A 12,087-nucleotide genomic window follows, 5' to 3' on the forward strand; every position below is an offset into this window, starting at 1 on the left:
ATTGATGATGCTGAGGAGTGAGGTCGTCATTTACCTTAAGAACGTGGTGAAGATCAGACTCCATCAACTCAAAAACAACATAGATATCTTTGAATTCCTTGCGGCAAGGAGGGAGCATGATATGTTTGATCTCCACGATATCAGGATGCCGAAGAAGCCTGAGAAGCTTGATCTCTCTGAGGATCCGGATGGCGTCTGAGACATGTTCAAAGACATTGGTCATCTTCTTGATGGCAACTTTGCCTCCCGTGTGAGGACACTCCGCAGAAGCAACAACTCCGTAGCTTCCTTTGCCCACCACTTCTTGGATCTGATATTGGCTTGCTTCACCGTACTCCGTGAAAAACTCTTTCTCCAACATAGTTATTGATCTTATTTCACTGCTACCAACAACATTTAAATAAATCTTCTTTAGCACAAAGAAAAAGAAAATTTAAAAAAAAAAACGTTCTTTCAGGCTTTCAGCTAAATCCCTAGATCCAATTTACAAACTTTAACCATTAGATCAAAACAAAAGGACAAACCCAGAAATAACAGATCCTGAGTACCTCCTAGATCAATATTGCTATATTTCACAACAAGGAAGAACCCTAATTTTACCCAGAAAAAGGAAATGAAAAAAAAAAAAAAGGACAAACCTTTAAGATTATCTTGGAAGAAAGAGAATAATTTTCCACGAAGCTGCAGCAAACGATTATGGTCTGAAATTAAAAAAAAAACAACGGGGACACACGCTTTTTATATATAAATTCGCTTCAAGACAAAACAGCTCATTTCAGTTTTTGCCGATTACTCTCTTAAATTAAACACCTTTTAATTATGGATAAAAATAATAGTTAAACAAGTTGCCTCAAATATAAAATAAAAAGTTGGATAAGACAAAAAAGAAATCCTGAAAAGGACTCTTTTCTTTTTCGCTGAAATAATCTGACAGGGAATTTAGATGGAGGATTAAAAAATAGAAAAAAATATTTAGCTACCGCAAGTATTGTTTAATGTATAGCCACACATCCCAACTTTAAAAATGTATTATTAATTACACGAAATATATATATTGCATAATTATATATAATGACACGTGCTCAACATCACAACCATCTTATTCCAGTACATTGTTCATCAGAATCCAGTGTTGACCAGTATTTACCAGTGTTGACTAATAAAAATATACAATTTTTTTGGTTTTTAATATTAGAAACCAAAAAAAAAATTAATTGAATTATTTAGGAATCATTTATAGTGTTTTATAATTTAAAACATATATGGATCCAAAATAAAGATATATTGTATATATATTCCATTAATTTAGTTTTATAATAGTTATCTTCTTCAATTTCAAAACTTAACTAAAATTGACTATTATAAGACTGGATGAATTAACAGATATATAATATATTTTTATATTTCAAAACTTAATAAAAGTGAAATGAAAAACCATTAATAATTTTTTCAGATATTAAAATTTTTATTTTACCATGAGTATATAACATTTTTCAATAATTCTTATGATTTTGATATGTATTGGGTTTGGTTCTAAGTATTTTTGTTGTAGAAATATTTTTTGTGGTTGAGAATATTAATTTATTATTTAGATAAATTAAGTAAGAAGTTGATGTTTTTAAATTAATAAAGTTAAAAAATAGTTTTCTTATTTGATTTATTATAACAAGATTATCTGGTTTGAATTTAAGTTTTAATATCTTATGAATGACTTTTATTTCAATTTTAGTTAAGTTTTGAAATTGAAAAAGATAACTATTATAAAACTAAATTAATGGAATATATATACAATATATCTTTATTTTGGATCCATATATGTTTTAAATTATAAAACACTATAAATGATTCCTAAATAATTCAATTAATTTTTTTTGGTTTCTAATATTAAAAACAAAAAAAACTGCATATTTTTATTGGTCAACGCCGGTCAATACTGGTCAATATCGGATTATGATGAACGGTGTACCGGATGTTGTGACGTTGTGATGTTGAGCACATGTCATTATATATTTGGTATATGTAGTCATACAATACATATATTTTGTGTAGTTGGTAATACTTTTTTAAAGTTGGGATGGATGGTCATGTATGTATTGAACAATATTTCGTATAAGTGAGCTTTCTTTTTAATCACTGTAATAAATTTAAAAATGGAATTATTAAGAATAGAGAAGGAAAGGGAGATTAAAGAAATACCTAAAAATGTGAGCCCATATATATACCTTACCTTATCTTATCTTCGAGTGCCCAAATTTCACGGAATAATTCATAAACACCAGATAAGATATGTGTATATATATATTCCCAGTTATGGAAGACACGGCTCGTTGTTGCCCTTCTGTCTTTTTCATCTACGTACCTTCTTGATACGACTTCGTTTTAAGAAACTCAAACTCTCTAGGAAAGTCTCTTCGTTGCACAGAGGTTTCCGAGTCTCCCACCATCATTGTTGACCATCCCATCCATCCTTGTAAACGGTGCGTTTTGTGAGTTGTGACGGTGTGCGCTCTGCTCAAGTTGTGGTATTTGTTTTGCTGGCTTTGTCCCTTCATTACTCTAGTGGGCCGTCACCGTTTACATTACTGTTTCTATAATTTATAATCACGGTCGTCAACTTTCCACGTAACAACGACGTATACACTTGCGGCAGTTATTAGTTATTACTTTTTTCTTTAAGTAAATGTACAGAAATAAACAACCCGATCTTTAAGGAGGTCCGACGCATATATATGCTCACATGTGAGATACGAAAAAACTTTTTCTAAGGTAGAACAAACATTCATCTAATGAGTAAATTTGTCACATCCATCTCTGAGTTCTGCATAGATGGTTTTCACAGTTTGCGAGCCAATTCCGAACTGAAGAACCATCATATCCGATATTGGAGTATTTATATTTCTGTTGTTTTATATTTCCCCTCTAAAGTCAACGTTATATGGAGATTATTAATTTTGCCAAAAGTCAAATATATTTACTATTATCGCTTTTCATCATTTAATTAAAATAAATGAGAAAACAATTGTTTTGCAAAATCAACCTTACATTCACTAATCAGTTGACCTGACTTGCAAGTGATCATTTGTAAAATGAAAAAGCTGTCATCAAAATTTCCTAATTTGACAGAAGTTAGCGTACGGAAAATGAAACCATGATATTGACAAAGAAACTCTTATTATTAATACATAGACGTTTGTATTTGAGAATTAAATTAAGTGTGATACTTCTTGAGGCAATTAGTTTTTGTTATATCTCCTGCTGAGGAGCTATAAAGATATATATTCTCTATGGACCGATGTGGTGTCTTCTGCGAACACTACAACCTTTAAGTCAGGATACTTTACAAAAGCTTAAGTAGCTAGTGTCGTTAGGCTTTGATCCCTTTTGTTATGTTGACGTATTAAAAGTATTTGAAAAAGTATATGTTGATACTTTGTTTAGCAAAAAGTATTTGTATTTTGTATACATATTTTTAGGTTCGTATATAGTATCTTGGATGTCGGGCCGGATGTTTTGCTTGGTTGATATTTCTATATATGGTTAGTAGGACGTAATGACGTGACTTTTTATATAGATGAGTTCTCATTATGGCTGGCTCAGTCGTCACACTTTAAATGATTCTTTAGTTTCACGAATCGTTAAATCCTCCCTTCCCACACTAACCATAAGCCGATATATATATAGGCGATCACGATTACATTACCCAATGTTAGTGTGGGAAATCATACGATAAAACTCTAGTCTTGTGAATTTGTTGATATGTCTTTAGATAATATTTTACTCTCAACCTTTAGACATTAATTGATTAATTTTTTGTTCTTAGATTTCTCCGTCATTAGGTGATGAGGCGATTACTAATTAATTTTCTGAGTGCTACCATTTCTTTTCCCACCTAATAGTATCTATAGTTTCCATCTCACATTTCAACTCCCCTACGTAGATATGTATATATATGCCGACTCTATCTATCATCAGTTAGGTCATGTTCATTTGGTGCACCAAATGCAATATCTAGATGCAAATGCTCATTGTTGTTCGTTTAGTAACAATTATGAACTCATCTGGATACATTTTAAAATCTCATCCAAAAAAATTTGAATTTCTGGATAAGAAAAAAATGAGAATTTGGCTACAGTAAACTCATCCAAACATTTTAAAAGTCCAATATACGCTTATATTTTATCAAACAATTACAAATATATCTCTAAAATTCTAATATAGAAGTAACCCTAAAATCCCCAATTCTTCAGCCACCATCGGAGAAGCTCGATGGATCTCCGACGATTCTCCACATTCCTCTCCTCTTCTCCTTCTCCATATCACCTGTAACGAATTGGGCTTTCTCTCCTCCTTCTACGTCTCATCTCGGAAGAAGAACAAAGCATCTCTCATTGAGCTGCTCCCACTGAATCGTTCATCTCGTCCCTTGCTTCTTTGAATTTCAGAGGTAAGACTTTTTGAATCCTTCATCCCTTCAACGATCTCTTTTAAGTGTGCTTTTAGTGAGCTTTTAGATGCTTTGGATGCTCATATGAGTGAGCTTTTTAGTTTTTGATTTGAGCTTCTAGTGAGCTTTTAGTTTTTGATTTGAATGGATCTCTCTATCATGTTTTTATGTTGGTTTTGTGACTTTACGTTTGTGGTTTTGTGACTTTACGTTTGTGAATGATCTATTCAATATCTCTGTGGGGTTTTTAGTAGAATGATGTTGTATATAAGAGAGCAAGGGTGAGAGAGCAAAGGTTCTGTATTCTCTTCTATTAAAATGGGTTGTTAAATTTTTAGATAAGCAAAGGTTTGTAGTCTCGCTATTCTAGTTTTATATGAGCAAAGGTTATGTTCTAAGATTTACTTATTTTAATCGCAGACACAAGGAGAAATTATGACATCTATACCGGGCAGTGATGTAAGTATCATCTTCTATTTCTCTGCTACTTATGTTTGTGATTTGTGATCTGATTTATTTTGTTTCTGCCTTTGCTTTTTATGGTTCTATCTGCATTCTCTCTTACTAGCTTAGCTGTGTTTGCTTCTGTTTAGTTTGATTGCCTATTTTCTTTGCTTGTTGTTGAAGTCTCGCTTAGTCTAGTTATTGGCCAAGTAATATGGCTTTGCTTATAAGTCTTTGTTTGTTTGCCATTGAGAGTGCATAAATCTTTGTTTGCTTTATGAGCCGTGTTGATGCCATTGAGAGTGCATAAATCATCATTTGCTTTATGAGCTGTGTTGTTTGCTTTATGTGTTTCTAGAATCTAATATGGAGTGATGAACAAACCCGATTGTACCTTGAACTTTGACTTGAAGAGAATCTAAAAGGCAATATAAGAAAACGCATAGTGAATGAAGTTGGGAGACAAACGATTATATCCAAGTTCTATGATACATTTGGAGAGAAGCATACTTGGATAAAATTTAGGAACAAGTTTAATACTTGTAAGAACCAATACTCAAGTTTCAAGAAATTAACACATAGAACTGGAATGAGCTATCATCCCAATGGGTCCATAGACATGAGTGATGATTGGTGGGATGAGCGTTATAAGTATATATAGCTTCCTCTTTAGAATTTGTTTTCTTCTTCTTCTGTGGTCTCTAGTTTATTAAGTATCCTTTTTATTTTAGGAGTGGCCTGGATCTAGAAATNAGTAGAATGATGTTGTATATAAGAGAGCAAGGGTGAGAGAGCAAAGGTTCTGTATTCTCTTCTATTAAAATGGGTTGTTAAATTTTTAGATAAGCAAAGGTTTGTAGTCTCGCTATTCTAGTTTTATATGAGCAAAGGTTATGTTCTAAGATTTACTTATTTTAATCGCAGACACAAGGAGAAATTATGACATCTATACCGGGCAGTGATGTAAGTATCATCTTCTATTTCTCTGCTACTTATGTTTGTGATTTGTGATCTGATTTATTTTGTTTCTGCCTTTGCTTTTTATGGTTCTATCTGCATTCTCTCTTACTAGCTTAGCTGTGTTTGCTTCTGTTTAGTTTGATTGCCTATTTTCTTTGCTTGTTGTTGAAGTCTCGCTTAGTCTAGTTATTGGCCAAGTAATATGGCTTTGCTTATAAGTCTTTGTTTGTTTGCCATTGAGAGTGCATAAATCTTTGTTTGCTTTATGAGCCGTGTTGATGCCATTGAGAGTGCATAAATCATCGTTTGCTTTATGAGCTGTGTTGTTTGCTTTATGTGTTTCTAGAATCTAATATGGAGTGATAAACAAACCCGATTGTACCTTGAACTTCGACTTGAAGAGAATCTAAAAGGCAATATAAGAAAACACATAGTGAATGAAGTTGGGAGACAAACGATTATATCCAAGTTCTATGATACATTTGGAGAGAAGCATACTTGGATAAAATTTAGGAACAAGTTTAATACTTGTAAGAAGCAATACTCAGGTTTCAAGAAATTACACATAGAACTGGAATGAGCTATCATCCCAATGGGTCCATAGACATGAGTGATGATTGGTGGGATGAGCGTTATAAGTATATATAGCTTCCTCTTTAGAATTTGTTTTCTTCTTCTTCTGTGGTCTCTAGTTTATTAAGTATCCTTTTTATTTTAGGAGTGGCCTGGATCTAGAAATATAAAGGATAAACCAATGCCAAACGCTGATTTAATGGAACAAATGTTAGGGTCAATTCATATAACTGGAGCCGAGGGTTGGAGTGCTCAACAGGGTGAAAGCCATTTAGACAACAACATGATGTTAGATGACGATGAGGCTACATCTGAATCAAGACAAGAACATGATGCTCCCGCAGCTTCCAATGCTCCCGCAACTTCCAATGCTCCCTCAGCTTCCAATGCTCCTGCAGCTTCCAATGTACCAAAGTTTACTCGGAAAAGACGTGCAGGAAAAGCTGTGGAAGGACAAGCAGTGGCAGATGTGATAAGGGATAGTATTCAATCACGTGATGAGATACTTTCCTACAAGAATAAACTCATGGAGAGTCACCCTGACTATAGTTGTAGTCAGCTTAGGGCTATGAAGGTTTTAAATTCGCTGTCTAGTATAAGAATGTGGTCTCCATTGTTTAAAACAGCTATGAAACATCTCAAGGAAGACGCTACCAACCGTCAAACGTTCATAAGCTTTAACNAGTCTCGCTTAGTCTAGTTATTGGCCAAGTAATATGGCTTTGCTTATAAGTCTTTGTTTGTTTGCCATTGAGAGTGCATAAATCTTTGTTTGCTTTATGAGCCGTGTTGATGCCATTGAGAGTGCATAAATCANCTGGTGAAAGCAGAGACTGGTGAAAGCAGAGACTGGATAAAGCAAAGACTGGTGGAAGTAGAGAATATGTAGTTTGGTGTGTAGAGAATCTGTAGTTTGGTGTGTGTGTGTGTGTGTGTAGTTTGGTGNGAGCTGTGTTGTTTGCTTTATGTGTTTCTAGAATCTAATATGGAGTGATAAACAAACCCGANACTTTGATGAATCTCGTTCTTGTTTATGAAATAAGTGTTCTTGTTTATGAATCTCGTTCTTGTTTATGAAATAAGTGTTCCTATTTGTTCTTGTCCACTAGTTTATGAATCTCGTTCTTGTTTATGAATCTAGTGTTCCTNGAACAAGTTTAATACTTGTAAGAAGCAATACTCAGGTTTCAAGAAATTACACATAGAACTGGAATGAGCTATCATCCCAATGGGTCCATAGACATGAGTGATGATTGGTGGGATGAGCGTTATAAGTATATATAGCTTCCTCTTTAGAATTTGTTTTCTTCTTCTTCTGTGGTCTCTAGTTTATTAAGTATCCTTTTTATTTTAGGAGTGGCCTGGATCTAGAAATATAAAGGATAAACCAATGCCAAACGCTGATTTAATGGAACAAATGTTAGGGTCAATTCATATAACTGGAGCCGAGGGTTGGAGTGCTCAACAGGGTGAAAGCCATTTAGACAACAACATGATGTTAGATGACGATGAGGCTGCATCTGAATCAAGACAAGAACATGATGCTCCCGCAGCTTCCAATGCTCCCGCAACTTCCAATGCTCCCTCAGCTTCCAATGCTCCTGCAGCTTCCAATGTACCAAAGTTTACTCGGAAAAGACGTGCAGGAAAAGCTGTGGAAGGACAAGCAGTGGCAGATGTGATAAGGGATAGTATTCAATCACGTGATGAGATACTTTCCTACAAGAATAAACTCATGGAGAGTCACCCTGACTATAGTTGTAGTCAGCTTAGGGCTATGAGGGTTTTAAATTCACTGTCTAGTATAAGAATGTGGTCTCCATTGTTTAAAGCAGCTATGAAACATCTCAAGGAAGACGCTACCAACCGTCAAACGTTCATAAGCTTTAACGATGATGAGAACAAAGTTCTTTACTTGGAGTTTGAGACTGGTGAAAGCAGAGACTGGTGAAAGCAGAGACTGGATAAAGCAAAGACTGGTGGAAGTAGAGAATATGTAGTTTGGTGTGTAGAGAATCTGTAGTTTGGTGTGTGTGTGTGTGTGTGTAGTTTGGTGTGTGTGTATGACTTTGATGAATCTCGTTCTTGTTTATGAAATAAGTGTTCTTGTTTATGAATCTCGTTCTTGTTTATGAAATAAGTGTTCCTATTTGTTCTTGTCCACTAGTTTATGAATCTCGTTCTTGTTTATGAATCTAGTGTTCCTATACATTTAGACCATCATTTGAGGATGATGACATGGACTTGATATTAGAGGAAGAAGAACGTATGTATTCTGCAATTCAAGAAGTTTATGGAGTTAATACTAATAGAGAGATGCAAAGGACAGATCGAGGAGGAGGTTGGCGTCGGGTGCAACGATTTATGTATGAGTCTGAGAAACAGTGTTTTGATATCCTCCGTATGAATCAAGGTACGTTTCTGAGTTTATGTCAGGTGCTATCACATAAATATAAACTTGAAGAATCATGCCATGTCTATCTTGAAGAGAGTGTAGCGATGTTTATTGAAATGGTGGCACAAGATGTAACAGTCCGGGTCTTAGCTGAACGATATCAACATTCTTTGGATATAGTAAAAAGAAAGTTAGATGATGTTTAGGGGTTCTTTTGAAGCTTGCAGCAGATATAGTGAAGCCATCCAAAGGTGAGTTTGCAAAACCTAGTCCTAAACTAGTTAAAGATGGTAGGTATTGGCCTTTTTTTGAAAACTGCATTGGTGTTTTGGATGGAACCCATATATTTGTTCGCCCTCCATCTAATAGTGCAGAAGCATATAGAGGTAGAAAATCAGAACCAACAATAAATGTTCTAGCGATATGTAACTTCAGCATGAGATTTATATTTGCTTATGTTGGAGTTCCTGGTAGAGCACATGACACCAAGGTGTTAACACATTGTGCTACTCATGAACCTTCCTTCCCTCATCCACCAAATGGCAAGTATTATCTAGTAGACTCAGGTTACCCAACTAGAAATGGTTATCTAGGGCCTCATCGTAGAGCTAGGTACCATCTTGATCTGTTTGCAAGGGGAGGACCACCTACTAGCACTAGAGAGCTGTTTAACCGTAGACATGCTAGTTTGCGTTCTATGATAGAGAGAACATTTGGTGTTTGGAAAGCAAAGTGGAGGATTTTAGATAGGAAACATCCTAAGTATGATATGAAAAAATGGATAAAGATTGTGACAGCAACTATGGCACTTCACAACTTTATTCGAGATTCACACTATGAAGACCGTGATTTTGTTTATTGGGAGGTGGTAGATGATTATGAGAATCATGGTGACCAAGCTGTAGAAAATGAAGAAGAAGGTAACATTGAACATATTCCTTACATTCCAACTGGTGATAGAGCAATGGAGGCTCTACGTGATGTTATAGACTATGGTACGACACTCCTTTCATTGATTCTTGTGTTTGTTTTGTTTGTTCATGTAGCGGCTAGGATTAGAGAGATATTGGAGAGGTTTTGGTTGTGATTCTTGTTTGGTTTTGAGATTTTTGCATTCATAATACTAGCCTTATGTTGATTTGGCTCGTTGATTGTTTTTATGGCTTTGTTTGGTCAATATTGGAGAGGTTTTTATGACACTAGTACTTGATATTGTTCATGTACCATGGTAAAGATGTGAATGTCTAATTGATGGCTTATGATGAGTTCTGATCGTTGCAGGGGAACCATGATACTCTTGTCTCAAGGAGGAGGATGTCTCAATGAGGAGGATCATCCCTCATGGGTCCATAGACATGAGTTGTGATTGTTGCAGGGGAACCATGGCACATTGAGAGAAGTGGACACTTATTTTTCAAATTGATAGCACACTCATATTGTTGTGTTTGTTCAAATCGATGGACCACTTTTGAATTTGTTATCTTCTAAACATAAAACATATTTTGAACAAATTCATGTTTTAGAAAATTACTATAAGGTTTTGTTGGATCCTATTAAAGTTATTAAAGTTATTTTTGGTGTTATTTTAGAAACAAAATACATGCTTAATGTGTTTTGTGTTATTTTAGAAAATACATGTTTAATGTTAATTGATATAACCAAAATATTTTTTATAGTGTATTTTTAAATCATAAAAGATGATTTCATTTTTAAATATTTATTAGATATGTATTTAAATTTTATAAGAAAATTATTTAACTATAAACATAACCAAAATCACTAAACCACAAAATGAAGGGTATTTTGGTTATTTTCATGTATTTTATCTAGATATCTATACCAGATGACAAAACAAACATAGTTTGTTCTAGATACAATTTCTGGATAAATTAAACCAAAAACACAAACGAACAGTATCTGGATGTTGCGTCTAGATACTAAATCCAAATATTGCGTCTAGATCACGAAATGAACAGCACTTTATTAAGTAGTTCATTTCCATTTTTCAAGTTGACATTATTGTAGAAGAGTTAGCTAACGGGCCTTAGACATTTGACTGCTAATAAAAGCCATATACGGGCCAGTTTATTGAATTTCTTCCCTTCTATTTGGGCTGATTAAGTAAGCAAGTCTACGGCGTGATTAGTTTTTCTTTTTCGTAACGACCCTTTATAATTTGAGAAAATCTTATGAAAATACTCGATCCGTTATTTTATGAAAATACTCGATCCGTTAATTATAAGCGTACTGTATGCTATTATACTTAGCTTGTTGATTTAAATAAATGAATTTTACATTACTTAGCTCTGCAAATTCAAGCTTTTCAACACCCCCGGTTTCATTTTGCAAAACACCGATATATTATAATAATCTGCTAAAATTATATATATTCAAATAAGAATTTCGTGTTCTTGTCACTAGCAATAATTAAGAAAATAAATTTAATTTAGAGTGATCTATAAATCATCGAAAACAAGCTTAAGAGATAGTAGTAATTAATTAACAGAAATAAAAAGATTAAAATCTAAAACAGAGAGTTGCTTTCAGTTATATTTGTTTCTTTTCCTTTTTTCTTGTTCGGTGCAGAGAGAGTAGAGACGGACGGGGAAGAACAAGCGGGAGACTTCATGCTTGCAAGCAAAGTGTTCTCCTAATTTTTTTCATAAAAAAATAAAACAAATTAAATAAAAAATAAAAAAGCAAAATAAAAAGTTGAGAACTCTCTCTTTCTCTTTCTCTCTCTCTCTCTCTCTTTTTTTTCTTTTATAATTAAAAGTGTTGGTTTCTCATTTTTTTTTGATTCCTGATTTTTGTTGTTAGTTAGTTCGATCTTTCTTCTTCAAAAATTTCCCAACACACTTCTTCTTCATCTCTCTCGATCTTCCCCTTTTTTTTTTTTAATTCCGATCCTCGGGTTCATCGGAATCGTCTTTTTTTATTTCACGACTCCATCGGAGATCATCGCGAGAGTTTGCCGAAACCTCGGTATCCATGGACGACGAGGTTGTTCAGCGAGTTTTCCAAGAGGGAGGACGAGATTTCTTCCAGCAGCAACCTTCTACTTCTTCTTCTTCTTCGTCTTCTTCGATTCTTCAATCTCTTCCTCTTCATGTGGTACGCTTCTTTTCGAAATTTCTAGACAATTTTAGACTAGGATTAGGAGGAGAACATAATCAATCATCGAGGTCCGTTGATTACTGTGCTTTTCTGTTTGGAATAGGCGTTCGATCATGGCTATTACCTCTTAGTTAAGTCCATTCAAGAACTTAGA

The 12,087-nt window shown here is 34.2% G+C and overlaps 2 protein-coding genes and 1 pseudogene across 2 annotated transcripts in view; 2 read left to right on the forward strand and 1 right to left on the reverse strand.

Annotated features, from left to right (window-relative positions):
- Positions 1-750, reverse strand: part of LOC104783419 — a 4,320-nt pseudogene extending 3,570 nt beyond the window's left edge.
- On the forward strand, positions 8,660-9,903 carry LOC104783420. The gene is made up of 3 exons (XM_010508580.1): positions 8,660-8,834; positions 8,886-8,947; positions 9,037-9,903. Exons 1-3 carry the CDS (start codon positions 8,660-8,662, stop codon positions 9,901-9,903), a joined length of 1,104 nt encoding a protein of 367 aa, XP_010506882.1.
- Positions 11,646-12,087, forward strand: part of LOC104783421 — a 7,513-nt gene continuing 7,071 nt past the window's right edge. Inside the window, exons 1-2 of the mRNA XM_019244015.1 lie at positions 11,646-11,930; positions 12,037-12,078. Coding sequence (XP_019099560.1) covers positions 11,808-11,930; positions 12,037-12,078 — 165 coding nt within the window. The 5' untranslated portion in view covers positions 11,646-11,807. The remainder of the gene's footprint in view (positions 11,931-12,036; positions 12,079-12,087) is intronic.

This window comes from Camelina sativa, chromosome 4, assembly GCF_000633955.1.
Source record: "Camelina sativa cultivar DH55 chromosome 4, Cs, whole genome shotgun sequence".
NCBI lineage: Eukaryota > Viridiplantae > Streptophyta > Magnoliopsida > Brassicales > Brassicaceae > Camelina > Camelina sativa.